At 43.7% G+C, this 21,195-nt stretch overlaps 1 protein-coding gene across 1 annotated transcript; it reads right to left on the bottom strand.

Annotated features, from left to right (window-relative positions):
• Nucleotides 1-3,220: 3,220 nt before the first annotated feature.
• On the bottom strand, nucleotides 3,221-11,338 carry S100A11 (S100 calcium binding protein A11). Its single transcript, XM_049765960.1, has 3 exons — nucleotides 11,278-11,338; nucleotides 5,068-5,214; nucleotides 3,221-3,473 (listed from the first exon to the last, which is right to left on the bottom strand). The coding sequence occupies exons 2-3, from the start codon at nucleotides 5,212-5,214 to the stop codon at nucleotides 3,324-3,326; spliced, it is 297 nt and encodes a 98-aa protein (XP_049621917.1). The 5' UTR covers nucleotides 11,278-11,338; the 3' UTR covers nucleotides 3,221-3,323.
• Between the last annotated feature and the right edge of the window lie 9,857 nt (nucleotides 11,339-21,195).

Genomic DNA, 21,195 nt, shown 5'->3' on the forward strand with positions numbered 1-21,195 from the left:
GGATCCTGGGAAGGATCAGTGGAAGGTGCAAATGAATCTGTATTGAAGTGTGGGAAAGCATTGCAGGCAAAGATCTCAAGTCCAGACCTGAGAAAGGCCCAGGCGTCTTTATTTTATTTCTCAAAGGGCTGTTCCCAGCTTGGTGTGAAGGGGTCACCCCCAACAGTGCCTGGAATCAAAGCCAGGACTCCTAACTGCATAGCATGTGCTCCAGACCTTTAAGCTAGCACCCCATTCCTAGAAATGTGTTCAAGGGAATTGAAGAAGCGCAGTGTGGTTGGAATCTAGAGGATGCCTGTGTGAGACTTGGACCAGGGATGGAGACGGATGAAACTGCGAACAAAACTGGGGTGCACTGTATCTGGCCCTAACACAATAATGGTGCTGATGCCTATGCCTAAGCAATGTCTTCATGGAGACCTAAAGAACTTTGAGTTCAAGGGCAGCCAGATCAGAGACTTTAGAAAGGTGAAAGGGCCACATAAGGGGCAAAACCAGAGAGTTGGCGTTGGGGTGGGAGGCATTTAAGAAGCTACTTCAGTATCTAGGTTAGAGGCAGTGACTGGAGTCAGAAGATGACTGTAGATAGAATCAGTGTGTGTGTGTGTGTGTGTGTGTGTGTGTGTATGTGTGTGTGTGTGTGTGTGTGTGTGTGTGTGAAGAGAATTAGGAACTTGGGAACCAGGTTGGATGTGAGGAGTGAAGGCAAAGCCAAAGGGTCAGAGAGACAGAGCATGGGGCTGAATGTATGTTGTGCATCTGGAGTTCACATTTGAGTTGGTCTCCAGCACTGAGTGATCTGAAGCACCACCAGATGTCAATCCCAAATAAATAAACAAAAACCCCAGGAGTCAAAGCTGACTCCATATTTCTGGGTCTGGCAACTCCTGAGATGGGAACTCCAGGGAAGGAGCAGGCTAGGGGTTTGAGAAGACAAGCTGAACTAGAAATCTAATGAACTCTGGGCAAGCTCCTTTTTTATTTTTTGGTTTTAGGACCACACTGGGGTGCTCAGGGCTTATTCCTGGCTTAGGTATCATTCTGGCAGTGCTCAGATGATCATATGGGATGCTGAAGTTCTCTTGGCTTCTCAAGCTAGATCTCTTCAAACCTCAATTTCAAGTCTCAAATACATGTCAAATACAACATACCCTCACAACTTTTATTATCTCCTTTCCAAATTAAGTCCTCCTACCCAAGTCTCTCTTTCCTACTCACTTTGCCTACAAGAGACTCTCCCATAGAGTTGAATTAGAAGGTTGGTATTGGGGCTCGATTAATAGCACAGGGGTAGGGCATTTGCCTTGCACGTGGTTGACCTAGGATGAACCTAGGTTCAATCCCCTGGAGTCCCATAAGGTCCCCCAAGCCAGGAGCAATTTCTGAGTGCATAGCCAGGAGTAACCCCTGAGCATCACTGGACATGCCCCCTAAATCAAAAATAAAATAAAAGGTTGGTGTTGCTTGGCAGTGCTTAGGGGCTATTTCTGACTGTGTGTGTGTGTGTGTGTGTGTGTGTGTGTGTGTGTGTGTGTGTGTGTGTGTGTGTGTGTAGGTGGGGTGTTTTGGGGATGGTAGCCATGTTTTGGGGACAAAATCAGGCCTCCTAATGTGGATCATGTGCTCAGTCTTTTGAGAGATGCCTCTCATCAAAACTAGAGGGTGACAAGCAAGTAAAGACCTTCCAGCTTGTTCCTGAGCCTGGTGTCTTGAAGCCAGGGCCCATGATCACTTGGCAGAGAAGCCATGGGTCAAGAACTTGATAAAATCTGAATTTTTTTTCCATCTCTTCTCAACAACAGTGTTCTTTCCATGGAGCTAATGAATTAAGGACCTCATCCAAAAGGGAATTACAATCTACTTGAAGACTCTGGGAACTTGCTGAAAAATTTGGGGACTGTAATGTCAGAACCCAAACACAAAACAAAACCAACCAAACAAACAAAAACAGAGTCTGGGGAGATGGTGCAAATAAAGAAATGGTGAAAATAGAGTCTGGGGGGGGGGGGGACATAGAATCCAGGGAATAACCCCACCCTGGATCAGGGACAGTACTACTTGTAGACCCTAAGTACACTCGAGGCTTCCACAAGCAGTACTGCCATCTAACAATAAATATCATCAAAATTTCCATCTTAAGTGGCCTCAAAAATGATCTGAGTCCTTCTGTTAATTTATAAAAGAAGAAACCTATCCACAGAGAGTTTTACTAAGAAGTTGAGACTCACGTTGCCAGATGAGGATTTGGCTGTTTTCTGGAAATGTCCCTGTTTCCTACACTAGTAGCAGGAAGGTGTGCGATTTTCAATCCCCTGTCTCTTCATCTCTTTCTTCTTTTTCTAATTTTTTTTTTTTTTGGATTTTTTGGGCCACACCCAGTGACGCTCGGGGGTTACTCCTGGCTATGTGTTCAATATCGCTCTTGGCTTGGGGGACCATATGGGAAGCCTGGGGATCAAACTACAGTCCGTCCTGGGTCAGCAGCGTGTAAGGCAAATGCCCTACCACTGCACCATCTCTCCATCTCTTAAATTGTCAGTCTTTTCATTTTCTTTCATGGCTCTATCCTGATTGTCTCAGCAGTGGGATAAAACGGATAAGAAATGCCAAATATGACCTGCCACTAATGGGAAGGTCTTGTCCATGGCAGTTTCTTCCATTCCTCCCACACAGAGATCCTTCTCCCCTCGGGACTTTAACCTCGGCTGCTCTTCCCCCTGAAATGTCCTCCTCCAACTTGCCAAAAGTTTACTCCTCTGAGCCTCCAGATCTCAGTACAAATTGTTATCTCCATACAAGCCATAACCTGACCTCTCTCTTCCGGAGTCTAGCCCAGGATTACAGGCTTGTCTCTTTATTCATTCACTGTCTACCAAGAGAATGTAAACTCTGTTAGGTTGACCCTTATTTCCTCTTGCTGATTATCTTCAGAGTATATGATCATGCCCAATAGGGGTGACTAGCAATGTCTAGGGGAGACTGATTATAAGAGTCTAAGCAATGTAGGAATGACTCTGTTTTCATCAGTAGTATAATTGTGTCTACCTCTGAGATGTAATTTTATTTTACCTGTAACTTCTTTCAGCAAAATAGAATTTACACTCTTCCCAGCCTTCTCCCTCCTATGCACAAACATACTGATTTTCCAAGATATGTTTTTAAAAAAAATCTGATTTATTACAACCAGCAGGAGTGCCCTCTAGAGGATGATGGAAATTCTGGGCTCAGGAGCCAGGCACTGCAAAGAGGGCATAATCCTGGATGGTGGCTGGCAGGAAAGAAAACATATGGGTCTGGAGGTCAGGCTTCAGTCCTCCTCCGTGTTACTTCCGGGAAGCCTGAAGAAAGGAATCATGGCAGGCGATAGCCAGGCCACCGATCAGATTAAGAAATTCTTGAAAATCAAGCTTTCCATCAGAGTTGAGGTCTAGTTTCTTCATCATGCGATCAAGGACACCAGGATCCTTTTGATTCTGCAGAGACGATAAATAATAAGTAAACAAACATGACAATAAATGATAACTGTGCACTTTCTAAACTGTTTTCAAATCTGTGGTCACCACAAAAATATGAGTCCTTTTGGGGATTTCCATTTTTCAGACATGAAAAAGGGTCATGAGTTACCAGAGGGGAAGGAAAGGTCTGGGACTTGAACCAGGGCTTGGTGGTGGGGGCTGGGGAGACCACTTGTCAAGGTTCTTGCTGTGGTCATTGGTGTTATTCAACTTTACTATAAAAGTTTCAAGTTTTTTTTCTTTTTTAGTTTTTGGGTCACACCCGGCAGCGCTCAGGGGTTACTCCTGGCTCTATGCTCAGAAATAGCCCCTGGCAGGCACAGGGGACCGTATGGGATACCGGGATTCGAACCACCTTCCTTCTGCATGAAAGGCAAACATCTTATCTTCATGCTATCTCTCCAGCCCTAAAAATGTCAAGTTTTCTTAACATTTCTATTTGAGGGGCATGATGTGGAAAGCAGACACAGGTATCCCCAATAGTTAATTGGTTACATGAAGATACTGAAATCAGTAAACATCAGTCCTCACTAAACATGTGATTAATGCCTCATCAATACAACTGCTGGTGGTGCCTATGTCACACTTGCAGATGGAGAACAGTATTTGCATAACTGCAGAAAGTTTGACTAGACATTGGGGGACACTTGAAGGAAGGAAAATAAGGCTGTAAGAAGAGATAAAATCATGAAATTTTCCTATATATGGATGAACTTGGAAACTATTATGCTGAGTGAAATAAGTCAGACACACACACACACACACACACACACACAGAACAGTCTCATTCATCTATGGGTTTTTAAAAAAATAAAAGACCTTATTGTAATAACACTCAGAGACAATAGAGATGAGGGCTGCAAGTTTGGACCACCATATGAAGCTCACCACAAAGAGTGGTGAGTTTAGTTAGAGAAATAACTACACTGACAACTATCCAGACAATGTTAATGAGTGAGAGAAGTAGAATGCCTGTCTCGAATATAGGCAGGAGTTGGGGGAGGAGGGAGATGGGGGACATTAGTGGTGGGAATGTTGCACTGGTGAAGGGGGTGTTCTGTTTATGACTGAAACCCAACCCAAATAGGTTTGTAATCATGGTGCTTAAATATAGATATTATTTAAAAAAAAAGAAAAGAAACATTATACAAGTCAGTTTGATATCATTGATGCTAGAATAAGCCCCCCAAAAAATCAAAACAAATCTAGATCTCCAGCATGAAAAGCATGTACTCAGCTTAGTGAAATATCTCTCTGGTCCCCAGGAATTGTGATCTTTAAATACCTTATTTAAAGAAAAATCAAAGGAAAATATTCTTTGATGATCATTATTTGGAGTTGACACTAAGGCCTATGGACTCATGTGAGGTGTTATGGGAGAGAAAGAAAGGAAGGAAGGAAGGAAGGAAGGAAGGAAGGAAGGAAGGAAGGAAGGAAGGAAGGAAGGAAGGAAGGAAGGAAGGAAGGAAGCAAAAGATGCAAGCTCCCTCATTCCTAGCTTTTCTGGGTGAGTCAGTCTGGTTTCATACTCTGTCGAGGCGGGGAACAGTACCTGTGTGAAGGCGGCCAGTTCCACCTTCATGAAGCTCAGGAACTCCGTCTTGGAGAGCGTGCTGTTGTTGCCATCCTTGCCAGCATACTTCTGGAAAACGGCAATCAGAGACTCAATGCATCTCTCGGTCTCGGTGGGGCCAGACATGTTGCCTTGGGAGAGAAAAATTCAGGGTTAGATACATGTCAAGGGCTAGATACTGGAGGATGCTTCAGAAAATCTCATTTCTTTATTTTGAGTCAAAGCATTCCTAAAGCATTGGGTCACTTTTTTTAGAGGCTCAAAAAGGTCCAAGACAAGCACAAAGAGTCTTCTATCTTCTATTTTCCATGTGCTGATTCTTGGGGAGATAGAGAGTAGGTAAAGGCAGGGCATGCAGCTATGTAGGAAAGCAGTGGTCTGGGCTAGGTGGGAGGGAGAGGGTTCAGAGATATTTTCACAATGGGAGCCTAAATGTCTCTCTACTTCTCTATGCACATCAAGTCTTGTCTACAGATAAAATTATTCCCAGTTCTCAGAGAATATAGAGGCTGCTGACATGACAATGGTGCCAGTTCTTTGTAAGGTTACATTTAATTTCTGAGTTTTTGCTTTTCTGGAAGGGAACCAAAAACGATTGTTGCTTTGTGGGAAGTGAGAGATCTGAGAGCTGGTCGCATGTTCAAAAGCAATTTTCACACCTGAAAAGTTCACACTTCATAGCTGTAGATAAGGAAACTCGAGACAAGTGAAGGAAATGGATATGGCAGAACAAACTCTATGATCACAGTTTACACATCATTTCTTCAGCCTTTGCTCCTTTTCTTCCATTATTTTTTTTATTATTAATTTTTCCTTTTTTTCCTTTAAACCAGGAAGGAGCTGGTTTAATTTTAGGGCCTTTCAGTCAGGTGGCCACAAAGAATAACACACCTTCTACTCTCATGGCTGGTGTTTACAGCTTGTTTTCTTGTGCTCCAGGAGCAGAAGGGAATAATTCCAGTCCCTTGCTGGCCTGTGCTTTACAATGGAAATCTTCCAGAAATTTTTTTTTTAATCTTCCAGAAAATTCTGCCTTTGCTGAGACTGTGAGTCATTCCAGCCACCTAATGGGGAAATAAGGGCCTTGGATTCTCCCTGATAGATCAGGGTAGCAACTACAATCTAACCTGGCCATATCCTTCCTGAGTTTCTAAGCCCAGAGAATAAAAAATGATCTATACTTGGATGAAGCCATCTCCAATACTAGTGATTGATCCAAGCCCTGGTATTGAGCCGAATCTTCTTCAATATTGTTGCTTGCCCCCTTTCCCATAGCAGATAACGTTTGTATAACAACTTGTCTTTTCAGGGGCCAAAAGTTTCACTATCTTGTTAGATAACAGGAGGGTTGGCCAGGAAGGTACCAGATAGAATAGAACATTTCAGACTGAGAAGCAAGGGCATATGGTGTTTCTATAGCCAGGCAGATACAATGATTTGCTGGTTTCTTTTTAATTGATTGATTCACTGACTGATTGGTTTCTGTGCCACATCCAGAGGTGTGCAGGGGTCACTCCTAGCTCTGCACTCAGAAATTGCCCCTGGCAGGCTGGGGGACCATATGGGTGCCGGGAATCCAACCAAGTCCCTCCCAGGTTGGCTGCATGCAAGGCAAACACCCTACTGTTGTGCTATCTCTCCGGGCCCTGATTTGCTAGTTTCAAAGTGATTTTCTGCTTTACTTTTCTTTAACTTTATACATGACTATAATTTAAATGTTTTTACTCTTGAGCATGAGCATTATCAGCCACATGGAAACATTTACAGCCCTGCACCCCCTCTTCCATATTCCAGAGCCAAGAAACCAACATATCAACTTACTGAACTGCAAAATCTAAAAAACTGGAGAGTATTTTGGAGCTATATCAAGCTAGGGTTGGGGGAATGCACAGAAATAAGAGATTCTGTCTAAGGCAAGGCAGATGAAGGGGTGGAGACTCATCTTCTGCCTGGAGCTTGTGACACCCGTGAACTCACTTCTGGTGAAAGCCAGACTCACAATAGCACGGATAACGGGTTCTGTGAAAGACTTTTAAAATGCAATATAAACATTTAAATTTGTAGAAAGAAACAACAAGAATGAAAGGAATGTTTGGGAAACAACCTCATATCCTCCTTTTACTCTCTATATAGTGATTCCGTCCTTCCTTCTCTTTGCTTCTGGGCCACACCCAGTTGTGCTCAAGGTTTATTCCTACTGCATTTGGGGATCATATGGGAAGTCAGGGATTGAGGGCATGTAAGGCAAGCACCCTACAAGCTGTACTATCTTTTCTTTTTCTTTCTTTCTTTCTTTCTTTCTTTCTTTCTTTCTTTCTTTCTTTCTTTCTTTCTTTCTTTCTTTCTTTCTTTCTTTCTTTCTTTCTTTCTTTCTTTCTTTCTTCTTTCTTTCCTTCCTTCCTTCCTTCCTTCCTTCCTTCCTTCCTTCCTTCCTTCCTTCCTTCCTTCCTCCCTCCTCCCTCCCTCCCTCCCTCCCTCCCTCCCTCCCTCCTCCCTCCCTCCCTCCCTCCTCCTCCCTCCCTCCTCTTTCTTTCTTTCTTTCTTTCTTTCTTTCTTTCTTTCTTTCTTTCTTTCTTTCTTTCTTTCTTTCTTTCTTTCTTTTCTTTCTTTCTTTCTTTCTTTCTTTCTTTCTTTCTTTCTCTCTCTTCTCCCTCCCTCCCTCTCCCTCCCTCCCTCCCTCCTCCCTCCCTCCCCCCTCCCTCCCTCCCTCCCTCCCTCCCTCCCTCCCTCCCTCCCTCCCTCCCTTCTTTCTTTCTTTCTTTCTTTCTTTCTTTCTTTCTTTCTTTCTTTCTTTCTTTCTTTCTTTCTTTCTTTCTTTCTTTCTTTCTTTCTTTCTTTCTTTCTTTCTTTCTTTCTTTCTCTCTCTCTCTCTCTCTCTCTCCTCCCTCCCTCCCTCCCTCCCTCCCTCCCTCCCTCCCTCCCTCCTCCTTCCTTCCTTCCTTCCTTCCTTCCTTCCTTCCTTCCTTCCTTCCTTCCTTCCTTCCTTCCTTCCTTCCTTCCTTCTCTCGCTCTCTCTCTCTCTCTCTCTCTCTCTCTCTCTCTCTCTCTCTGCCACACCCAGCAATGCTCAGGGGTTACTCCTGGTTCCGCACTCAGAAATCACCCCTGGCAGGCTTGGGCTGCCATACAGGATGCCATGAATCAAACCTGGGTCTGTCCTGGGTCAGCCTTATGCAAGGCAAATGCCCTACCACTATATTATTGCTCCAACCCTCCAGTCCCCCTCCCCCCCCCCTTACGTTCCTTCTGGCCACATCTGACCATGCTTAGGTCTTACTCCTGACTTTGACTCACTTCTGGTAGTGCTCAGGGAGTTCACTGTGAACAAGTCAAGTGCCTTAAGCCTGTACTATCTCTCTGACCCCTCTATCCTTATTATAATCACCACTGTCATTGTCTTGTTTTTTGGGCCACGCCTAGTGAAGCTCAGGGCTTACTTCTGGCTCTGCATTCATAGCCTGGGACCAGACGGGATGCTGTGGATCAAATCCAGATTAATTGTGCGTCTTCTTCACTGTACTCTCTCCCTGGCTCCCTCTAGCCTTATTCTTTTTTTTTTATTGTAATAATTTATTCAAGAGACAAAATTGATTAACATCATGAGGTAAACTAACATAACATAATATAGTGACATAACATATAATATAATTGATATAATAATAATACATGTAAGTCAAAGAAAGTTTCTGATTAAAAACACAATTTTTTCCATAATGGCTTACATATCTTTCACTGTAGTATTTTAGGTATATATTAACATTGAATCAGGGGAATACCCATCACCAACTATGTCCTCTCCCCATTCCAGTTCCCTTTCCATAACCCATATACCCCACCATCACCCCCCGGGCTGCTAGAGTAGGTGGACCCCTCTTTGTCTGGCTTACTATTAGTGATCACATATCTGTTTGGTCCTGGAACCCTCCCTTGTTTCCCCCTCTACTTAAGAGGCAGAGCTAGAAAAATCAAGGTATGTGGTTTTGTTTGAAGGAAAGAAAAGCAATAGATTGGGGTACAAAATAAGTGGGAAAAAAAAGTCAAAAGTCAAATACTCTGAAAATGGGCAGAGTCCCTCTAGAGCAGGGGTCTTCAAACTAAGGCCACATGCGGCCCACAGAGGAGTCTGATCCGGCCCGCCAGCAGTGACCGCTGTTTGGTTGCCAAGATACCTGCGAGCATATACACTCAGTGTATATCCAAATATCAGGAACCATGCACTCAAAATGGTAACCATCTTTGGTAGCACTTATGCCTGTGAACAGACTTTTTCAAGAATGAAACATCTGTAATCTCCAACCAGATCAAGATTAACTGATGCCCACTTGCATCACTAGTTTCAGATGGCAGTGACAAATATGGAACCGGACATTGACCATCTCTTTAGCCAAAAGCAGGCCCACAGTTCCCATTGAAATACTGGTGCGTGATCTGTTTATTTATAAATGGTTTTCATTTTATTTATATAAGATATGTGCAGTGTGAGTAGGAATTAGTAGCTCATAGAGTCCGGCCCTCCAGCTCTCTAAGGGACCGTAATCCAGTCCCCATTTTAAAAAGTTTGAAGACCCCTGCTCTAGAGGCGCCCAACCTCAGTTTGAGAGAGGACGTGAAAAAGGTAATTGAGATACCAAACAATACAGAAAAAAATATCGAATTAAATAACTGGTGAGCACTACAGCAATAAAGACAGGCACCACATAATAGTCTCAGTTCTGAAATCAAATCATGCTTGAGTGCAAAAGAAAGAGAAAGACAAGACAAAATAAAATAAAATAATATTGGAGACATCAACCGTAGTCTCCACACCAAAACAAAAAAAATTGATCAATCGATAAATAAACTGTGGAAAAATGTCCTCTAGCCTTATTCTTAATGGCCACACCCAGTGGTCTCAGGCCTACTCCAGGCAGGAAAGTTCTAGCATACAGCTCTGGGTTCCAGCATGCAAAGCAAGTTCATTCCTCTGAGTCATTTCTTCCACCCAATCTACTATATTCCCCAAGGTTAGAAGTCAAACATTACAGGTCTCACCCATCTGTTCATGCCATTTTCTCTTAATCCTCTGTGAAAAGGAGAAGAGGAAATATAGCTGGAGTTACAGGCAGACTCAGTAAGAAAGGGGTTTAGTAGAGGGCTGGATAGAAATTATTTTAGAAGGAGTTTGTCCCTCTGTATTTATTGCATAAGTAACACAAAAATGAAATGGGCCAGGTCAAGGAAGGGCCAGCCAAACTTTAATAAAACTTGATTTTTTTTTAAAATAAAATTTTTCATGTGTCCCAAACACTACTTTTTCTTTGGTGTTCTAAAAATAAAAGTTTTGTCCTTTGGAACTGGAGGGAATGATCCAGTTTCATCCAAATTTGCACCATGGAAGTTTCCAAATGGGGCCCAAGAGATAGCACAGTGGTAGGGCATTTGCCTTGCATGCAGCTGACCAGGGAGGGACCGGGTTCGATTCCTGGCTTCTCATATGGTCCCCCAGCCTTCCAGGGATGATTTCTGGGTGCAGAGCCAGTAGTAACCCCTGGCCCCAGCTGGGTGTGGCCCCAACAACAAACCAACCAACAAATCAATCAATAAAATTTAAATAAAAACAGGTTTCCATTTGAGGCAGAGTGAAGTGGGAATGGAAGGAGCAAGAGAAAGAGAGAGACGGGTGACAGTGTTGAAAAGAGGGGGTCACTGAGAAGGAAAGGAAGAGCGTTGCAGGGCGGCTGGGCCTCTCCCACATTCCTAGGGCTATTCCGCGTTCTTTTTACGGTCTCTGGGTCTTGCAGAAACTTGCATTTTCCCAGGCTTAGGTCCAAGTTTGGAGGTTCCTTTGGTGCCACACATACAGACAGACACACAGATACACTCGCAAGGGGTCCCCCCTAAGTCCCATCTACTTTCAGGCTCCCCAAGACACCAGGGGTGCCCAGGACCTCAAGGTCCACTCCCTCCCTGGCCCTGGCCCCCCAGGGGTCAAAGTTTGGGGTTTCCCTGGGTCTCACACTCAGACAGACACATAGAGAGAGACACACAGACACATAACAGCCCTTCCCCCCCCCCCCCGAGCCCCATCCACTTGTAGGCCCCCCAAGACACTCTGGACACCCAGGGCCTCAGAGTCCATTCCCTCCTTTGCTGCAGCTGTTCTGTACCCCCAAGTCCCCCAACTGTCCCCTGGAGAGGAGGAAGGCCAAGGGGGCTCACCTTGTCAGTCTGGGATTCCTAGAGAAGGCTGAGCGGGGTCTGGCAGAGTGCTGGGCTGCTAGCTGGAGGCAGGGTGTAGGGCTGGACTGTCCCCGCCTGTTCCTGCTTGGTCCCCGCCCGGTCCCTGACACGCCTTCCCTGCCCAGCCCCTGCCCACGGGTTGGGGCTTGCTGGCTGGGACACTCCCTCCTGGAGCCCTTTGTCCTGCTCTCTCTCTCTCTCTGTCTCTCTCTCTCTCTCTCTGTCTCTGTCTCTCTCTCTGTCTCTCTCTCCTGCTCTCTCTCTCCTGCTCTCTCCTCTGCTCTCTCTCCTGCTCTCTCTCTCTCTCTCTCTCTCTCTCTCTCTCTCTCTCTCTCCTGCTCTCTCTCCCCTGCTCTCTCTCTCCTGCTCTCTCCTGCTTTCTCTCCCTCCCTCTCCTCATTCCTTTCATTCTTCTCTCCACTCTCCTTTCTCTTTCTCTCTCCCTCTCTCTTTCTCCTTTTCTCTCCTCTCTCTCCTCTCTTCCCCTCTCTTCTCTCTTTTTCTCCTCTCCCTCTCCTCTCTCTCACTCTCTCCTTCCCTCTCCTCTCTCCTTCCTTCCTTCCTTCCTTCCTTCCTTCCTTCCTTCCTTCCTTCCTTCCTTCCTTCCTTCCTTCCTTCCTTCCTTCCTTCCTTCCTTCCTTCCTTCCTTCTTTCTTTTCCCTCTTTTTTTTTTGGGGGGGGGGCGCACCCAACAGCACTCAGGGTTTATTCCTGGCTCTGCACACAATATGACAGACTGGGGACTGAACCCAGGTCAGTGTGTGCAAGGCAAAGGCCCTATCAGCTGTGTTCTTGCTCTGGCCCTTGCCAGGAGTAATTTCTGAGTGCAGAGACAGGAGTGATCCAGAGCATTGTCAGTTGTGATCCCACAAGACAAAACAACAACAACAACAAAAACAAAAAGAAAGAAATAAGTAAAACAAGGACCAAGAAACCCAAATTGACACAATAAACAATAACCACCCAGCCAAGGGCATTTACCTGCGTACAGTTTGCAGTGGGGATGGGATTTGTACTAATAACCAGAACCTTGGTGTTCTGATCCTGTGAGTGTTAATTCATTGTAGTTTTAGTGCCACCCTCCCCCCCAACTCTCCAGCACTTTCCTTTGCATGACTGGTTTTTTTTTGGGGGGGAGGGGGGCACACCCGGTGGCCTCAGGGGTTACTTCTGGCTCTGTGCTCAAAAATTGCTCCTGACAGGTTCACGGAACCACAGGGGATGCTGGGAATTGAACCCAGGTTCATCTTGGGTTGGCCATGTGCAAGACAAATGCTCTACCACTGTGCTATCTCTCCTGCTCATTGTTTGATTGACTGTTAAAGTGAATACTGTTGCTTTTTTATTTTTATTTCAAAAGATTGCAATGACTCTCAAAACAACTGCTTGGAGAGTCGACTCACTCCTCCAACTAGACTGAGCGACAAGATTTTGGACTCCATGTACCTTTCCCCTCTGCTCTTGCAGCTTCAGTGAGTCTTCCAAGAAGCAAATCTTCATCCAACTACTGCAGGCCTACAGTTCAGTTGTTTGTTCTCAAATTTCCTGGAAAGGGCCACTTGCGCCTCAGACTTAATTCAATAAGTAAATTCTTCTTCTTTTTTTGTTTTGTTTGATTTATTGGGCCTCACCCGGTAATACTCATGGATTGTTCCTGGTTCTGCACTCAGAAATCGCTTCTGGCTCAGGGGACCATATAGGATGCTGGGGGATCGAACCGAGGTCCATCCTAGGTCAGCTGCATGCAAGGCAAACACCCTACTGCTGTGCCATTGCTCAGGCCCCAAATTCTTCTTTATTAATCTGTTCCTCAATTGGATTATTTCCTGCTCTGCCTTCATGGTACTGCTGTTCTTTCTTGATAACATTATACTAGGTCTGAACTAAATTCCTTTCTCATCAAATGTCCCCATGCCCAAACAAGTGTGAGTACCATCAGGGTTGGGTTTTTTGTTTGTTTGTTTTCAGAGGGTTGGGTCACACCCAGTTTCACTCAGGGGTTACTCCTAGCTTTATGCTCAGAAATCGCTCCTGTCAGGCTCAGGGGACCAAATAGGATGCTGGGATTTGAACTACCATCCTTCTGCATGCAAGGCAAATGCCTTACCTCCATGCTATCTCTCTGGCCCCATCAGTTTTATTTTTATACCATTTCCTGGACCTATATCTTGCATTTCTGTTTTCATTTCTAGTGTCCTAGTGAAGGTTTTTCTTTTATTTTCCTTCGAATTTGCTAACTGGTTCCTTGTCCACCAATTTGGTATATTGACAAAAATACATTTACCTCCAGTAAATGTGATCTTATCACTCACCTACTTTCAACAACAACAACAACAACAACAGCAGTAAGAACAAAACATGGCCTAGACATAGCTCAGGGATCAAGGTTTCATCTTGGCATCACCTGGCCCATTGAACATCATTATAAGTAACCCAGAAACACCAATGAACATTGCTGGGCATAGTCCTGGAGGACCAATGAGTGCTGCAGAGATGGCCCTGGTGGTTCCTAGCATCACAGATCCCTGATATGACCACATCTTGGGGACCCAGCAGTCTGCCATCAAGCCCAATTGATTGAGAATCTCTGGATTCCAAAATACTACTTGTTTTTTTGGGGGGTAGAGGAGGGGTCACACCAAGTGGCACTCAGGGGTCGCTCCTTGGCTCTGTGCTCAGAAATCGCACTTGACTCTTGGGACCATATGGGATACTGGAGATTGAACTTGCATCTGTCCTGCATTAGCCACATGCAAGGCAAATGCCCTATCACTGTGCTACCACTCTGGCCCCTCAAACACTTGGGAGGTCTCCCCTCGCAAAATACAAAACACCACAGCCATACAACAAAAGAACCCATTAAAATGACTCCCCAATGACTTTGATATCAAATCCTCTGTTTGTAGCCTCTACCTAGCTTTGAAAAAGCGTTTCATTCATTTCTTTCAGGGAGGGGCTTTGGGTCTACAGCTGGATATGCTCAGGGTTTACTCTTGGCTCTGCACTCAGGAATCACTTTTGGTAGTGCTTGGAAGACAATATGGGATGCTGAGGACTGAACTCAGGTAGTATGTGTGCAAAGCAAGCATCCTACCCTCTGTACTATCTTTGGCCTCATAAACTTTTTTTTTTGTCCCCCAATTCACAATACAGACCAGGCAAAGGGCCTGTGTTGAGGTGTATATGGGGTGCCTCAGAAACTTTTAATCTTTAAAAATAATATTTTAAACGGTAACACAATGATTAACAAAGTTGTTCATAACACAGTCATGCCAGGCATTAATTGTTCAAATACCATCCTGTAACCAGTGTGACCTTCATTTCAGCAGTGTCTCCAATCTTCTACCACCACCATAGTCTGAGTCCATGCAGGTTAAAAACAAATTCAGGACCAAACAGGTGCAAGACTACTACGTATTAGGCTAGATACAGAGGGAACAACATATTCTGGCAGCCCTAGGGGTGAGGGAAGAGCATATGGGAGGTAGGACAAAAACGGAGGTGTAGGGAGGACAAATTGGTGATGGAAACCCCCCATGATTTTATGTAAATGTGTACCTAAAATATTATTGTCAACAATATGTAAACCACTATGATCAAAATAAAAATTAAATAAAAAAACAAGTTTAGCTCATATTGCTTATGACAACACAAAGGTATATGGAATTATCGACACTTAGATCAACAGAGGCCAATTTAAAATGATTGTTTTATATCTCCATGGTGTTACTAAAGTCATTGTAAAAGGATTTACTGGACTGTGGTTGGTGCCTTCTGTGTCACTTTAGTCTCACTGAGCTTGGCAGATTTCTTTGTAATTTTTCCATCCTATTTCCTGTAATATGACAGGGCTGATACTACTATAAAATATGGAGGTATTTCATGGCTGTATAAAAACTTAAGCAGGGTGGGGGATAGGGAAAGCCTGGGGTCCCCTTTAAACTCTCTGCTGGCACCCACCTTACTGGCCCTCTGGGTTTGTGGCCCATGGATAGCCCTGGAGTTCAGAAGGAAGGAGAAGGAAGAGTGCTGGGGTGACCTAAGTCCCGCACCCCCCTAGGCTTGGTGGAAAGGCCTTTGGCATGGAGGCCTGCCATTTCCCATGCTGGCATGCTGGACAGTCCAGAATTTATAGATCTAAAACAAAATTGGTGATGTGAAAGTTTGATAAGTTTAAGATATGGAGGTGGGCTGCTGTAGTTCATGTAGAAAGGAGAATATTCTTCCCTCCCTGCAAATGCCACAGAGGTGTCAGCTGGGACTGGACTACATGGGAAGTTCTACTGGTCATTATTTTTTCCAACCTTTTTATTCTTAATGAAGAATAAAATAAAGAAAAATTCACTTTATACATTTTGTAAATATCAGACACCTACTATGTGTCAAAAATAGTGGCAGGTACTAGATATACAAACTTGAACCTGACTTTGAGGTTTTGGACAATGGAGGTTTTGGGGGGTAGTTTCAAGATGGTTGCCCAGGTTCACAAATAGCCTAAAATTAAATGTTGAAAGTTCTATATAAGAAAGAAGAGAGTTCTGGATAGTACAAGAGTAACAGAGTTTGCCTAGTATCCTGCAGACCCCAGGGTCAAATACAAGACATAATATCTGGTCCCTTAGTACTGCCTAAGGTCAGTCTTAAGCACAGAGTCATAAGTAAGGTCTGAGCACTACCAGGTATGACCTCAAAGCAAACAAACAAAAAATAAAGAAGGGAAAATATTCCATAGTTTTCATCTGTTTTCCTGAAAAACTGAAATATTTAGGGCCTCATATAAAGAATTCTGTAATGAGTTAAGGAACCATTAAAGAGTTCTTAGAGGCCAGATGATAGTATAGCGGGTGGAGTGCTTGCCTTGCACATGGCTGTTCTGGGTTTGATTCCTGGCATCCTATATGGTCCTCTGAGCACCAAGACTGCAGAGGCAGGAGTAAGCCTCAAACATAGCTTGGTGTGGCCCCCAAACCACCCAAAACAAGTAGATAAATTAATAAAATAAAAAGTAAAAAGGGGCCAGAGAGATAGCACAGCGGTAGGGTGTTTGCCTTGCAAGGAGCCAACCCAGAACCGATGTTGGTTCAAATCCCGGCATCCCATGTGGTCCCCCATGCATGCCAGGAGCGATTTGAGCACAGAGCCAGGAATAACACCTGAGTGCTGCTGGGTGTGACCCCCCCCAAAAAAAAACAAGTAAAAATCTTCAATATAAATGTATTCAAATCAGAACCATGGATCCTCCTAAAATCCTGATTAAAGAAAAACACCTCACTTAGAACCTCCCTCTGAGAGACCTCCCAGTTGCTTTGCATGATTTGACTCTGCCCATAGCTATAGCTGATTGGGCTGAGAATAATTCTAGATTTCAAGACTGCTTATCCACAGTATGACAATAGGGCATGTTGTAACAAGATGAACTAGGATTAGCCAACTCTTTTGTTTTTGGAACATTAAAACTAGAAACCCAAAGATTGCCTTATCTACAGAAGAGCTGCATGCTTAGAAAAAACTCATGATTATGACAAATCGAAAATACAAAGATGCAAAACCTAGAAATAAGTAGAAACTGAAATCTGAAATAGAAACGTTTTCTATTTGCTAGCTCATTTTTTAATCGCTGTTTAGGCAAGAAAAAGGCAGTTATTTGGATATAAGCTGAATGTGTAAATGGGAAACCTGCAGAGAAAAGAGCTTAAGGCCCAAATTTATTAATTCTTGTTTTTCCTAAACCTGGTCATTTTGTCTTCGGTAAGACCCTGTCATTTTTTCCTTTAACACAAGAGGTAGCTTGAGAAAATCAAAGAAAAGAGCAGAACCAAATAGCTATAAATTGTCCAGAACAAATTTGGGGATCAATCCCTCCCAGGTAGTGCTTCCCAGGGTTATATAAGATTGGGCTGGGTAGAAGATTTATAGGCAAAGAAGGGAGAGTTCAGGAAAGACATTATTTGATAAGTAAAGAAACTATTCGTCACAATAAAGCTAAAGCTGAATGGAGTTGAGGATGAAGAAGGGTTGGGAAATTCATTGTAAGTGACCAAATAAGATGAGAGAGCTATTGGGGAAAATGTGGGGACTTTTGCCAAGCAGAGGAATTCTTACATGCAGAATGACCTCTGTGCACAGTGGAGTAGAGTCAATAATGGACACAATAGAGTGGTGTTCTTCAAGTAGTTGATACCACCACTTGCCCCCAGGATCTTCCAAGATGTTCTATAGGGGTGGTAAACTCTAGTGTAGTTGGAGTTGTTTCAAGACTGTCAGATTGGGGCCCGAACAATAGCACAGTGGATAAGACACTTGCTTTGTCCTGGATCTATCCCTGATATCCTTTACAGTCTCCTATGCAGTCCCTGGCATCCTATATACCCTCTGAGCACCCGTAGGAGTGATTCCTGAGTGCAGAGGCAGAAATAATCCATGAATGCCACTGGGTGTGGTCCAAAAAAATGAAGCAAGAAACAAAAAAACAGAAGAATAATAATTTTGGGTTACCCTTCTTTAAGGTTAGGAGGGTTAGCTGAGTGTTTTGTTTTTCCTGAAAACGGGGTGGTGGTAGAGTATAAATACAACAGAGTATAACAAGCATATTATAGGTAACTAAGGACAGTGACAATATTGGGAAGGAAATGAGTAAAACTATATGTGGAAAGTAGGTGAAAGTATAATTGAGTTGAGTTGAAGAAGAACAAGAATCCACCAGGTTGGAGGAGAGGAACTAGCTTAATAAGCTGGAGCTCGGCTTTGTATGCAGAAGCGCAAGGTTTAGTACCCAGTATTTCATGTTCAACCAAGCAAGGCAAGACCTTCAGAGAACCAGCACTGCCTGACAATGAGTTCAGAATAGACTGTAACATCACAGTCTGTGATCAAAGCAAGCAAGCAAGCAAATACACAAAAAATAGAATTCCAACAGACAGAACAGCAACAAAAAAACCCTGCAATTAGATAGTATAATACCATGTCTAGGAACACCCATGCTAAAACTAAACTAGAACTCAAGTCCCATGAAACATGATTTTTTAAAAAAATATCTTTATTTAGGGGCCGGGCGGTGGCGCTGGAGGTAAGGTGCCTGCCTTACCTGCGCTAGCCTAGGAGACGGACCGCGGTTCGATCCCCCGGCGTCCCATATGGTCCCCCAAGCCAGGAGCGACTTCTGAGCGCATGGCCAGGAGTAACCCCTGAGCGTTACCGGGTGTGGCCCAAAAACAAAAAAAAAAAAAAATATATATATATCTTTATTTAAACACCATAATTACAAACATGTTTGTAGTTGGTTTCAGTCATAACAAGAACACCTCCCTTCAACAGTACAATCTTCCCACCACCAATCCCCCCATCTCCATCCTCCCTTACCTCCTACATGAATTCGAGACAGGCACTCTACTTTTCTTACTTATTAACATTGTCATGATAGTGTCAGTGTAGTTATTTCTCTAACTACACTCACTACTCTTTGTGGTGAACTTCAAATTGTGAGCCAGTCCTACCAACACTCATCTCTATTGTCTCCGGGTATGATTACAATGGTGTCTTTTATTTTGCTTAAATCTCACAGATGAGTGAGACTATTTGCTTATTTTTGCTTAAAAATAACGCTTAGTTTTCTCCCTCTCTCTTTTTTCACTCAGCATAATAGTTTCCATGTCCACCCATGTATAGGAAAATTTCATGACTTCATCTCTCCTGATGGCTGTATAATATTTCATTGTATATAAGAAAAACTTCATTTGAAAGAAAGAGCCCTAGGATATCATTTATCTGTTTTGACTTTCCTCTCCTAGAAGAAGGAGAACATGCCTACTTTTATTCCCTGTGGCCGTTACGCTGGTGAAGTTAAAGACATTATTTTTCTTGCAAAATGTTCAGGTTTAAAGGAATATTTTGACTTTATTTTATTTTATTTTTTATTTTTGTGTCACATCCAGCAGTACTAAAGATTAACTCATGGCCCTGCACTCAGAAATTAATTCTTTTTTTTTTTTTTTGTTTTTTGGGCCACACCCAGCGGTGCTCAGGGGTTACTCCTGGCTGTCTGCTCAGAAATAGCTCCCGGCAGGCACGGGGGACCATATGGGACACCAGGATTTGAACCAACCACCTTTGGTCCTGGATCGGCTGCTTGCAAGGCAAACGCCGCTGTGCTATATCTCCGGGCCCAGTAATTAATTCTAATGGGCACAGGGGACCATATCCCAGGTTAACTGCATGCAAGGCAAACACCCTACCTGCTAGACTATCTCTCCAGCCCCAAAAGCAATGTCTTGAGAGGCAATTTCCACAGTGATCTATGCCACGAGTAAGCAGAAATGAAGTGCCTGTGCTCTTAGCACATGCGGAGGCTGCTCATTACCCTGGGCTTTGGGGTTGAGGTAATGGAAAATGTGAGACTGAAGCCATGGGGTGAAACCAGATAAGTGATGGTTACGGCAAAGCTGCTCTGCTTGAATATTTGGATTGTATCTTGAGGGTGAGCTCTCAGGAACCATTGAATGTGTCTTTTAAAGCAGGAAGAATTAGATCTTTACATTTTTTTTCTTTCAGGGCTTACTCATGGCTCTACACTCAGGAATTATTGCTGGTGGACTGGTGGGATACTGGGGATTGAATCCAAGTGAATCATAGGCAAGGCAAACTCTGCTCACTGTTCTGTTGCTCTAACTCCTCCTTTTTACTTTTTATTTTTTGAAAGTATTATAGGGGAGTGACTAGAGGTAAGGATCATACTAAGATATATAAATATATATATATTTTTTGGGTCACACCCATTGCTGTTCAGGGGTTATTCCTGGGTTTGTGCTCAAAAATCACTCTTGGCAGATTTGGGGAACCATATGGGAGGCCAGGATTCTAACCACTTCCCTCCTGAATCAGCTGCATGCAAGGCAAATGCCCTACCGCTGTGCTATCTCTCCAGCCCCCATACTAGGATATTGCAAACAATCCGGTTAGATGGATGTGAACGCTTTAATCAACTGGATTTGACCTCTACTTGGGGATGTGGAGAACTTACAAGAGAGATAACTGACTCGAAGAGAATAGTATTGGGAATAGTCACATTTACTCTCTCTCTCTCTCTCTCTCTCTCTCTCTCTCTCTCTCACACACACACACATACACACACACACACACACACACACACACACACACACACACACACACACACACACACACACAGAACCTTACCTCAGAGCTCTGGCATATCCATCTCCTGCTAGTCTTCCTTATTCTTCTAAGAGTGGTCTTAGCCTGCTTGGCTGCCATAAAAAAAATTACACTACAAGTTTATATAATGGAAATTTATTCTCTGGGTTCTAGAGGAGGAGAGGTCAAAGAGCTATGCATGGACTGACTTGGTTCCTGACTCTTACTTAGGAATTATACCTGGTGGTGCTTGAGAGATCATGTGGGATGCTGGGGATTGAACCTGGGCCAGCTACATTTACAGTAAACTCCCTACTGGCTGTACTATTTTGCCAATCCACTTTGTTTTCTTATAGATCACAGTTCCATTTAATTATGATTCCATCTTAGCAGTTCATTTAACTACAATCATCTGCCACCTCTATGCTCTCTATATATGTTCACTTTAGTGGGTTGGCCTTCAACATATAAACTTGAGTGGGGAAGTTAGACAGTTCAGGATGTGACATCCTCCGTCACACAGCTTAAAACTCATCTTGCACAAGCATTTATTACCCTCCAAGAATAGCCCAGGAATCAATATAAAAACAGAAATCACATAGCAGGCCTGACACTGCTGACCCCAAAATAGCCTTTGCCTAGGTATCTGGTCTCAGATTCCAGGAAGTTACCACCATAACCCTCATTGTGTCTACACAATGAATTTATGTCATGGATTTACGATGGAATTGATGTCAAATT

The sequence above is a fragment of the Suncus etruscus genome, chromosome 19 (assembly GCF_024139225.1).
Source record: "Suncus etruscus isolate mSunEtr1 chromosome 19, mSunEtr1.pri.cur, whole genome shotgun sequence".
Taxonomy (NCBI): Eukaryota; Metazoa; Chordata; class Mammalia; order Eulipotyphla; family Soricidae; genus Suncus; species Suncus etruscus.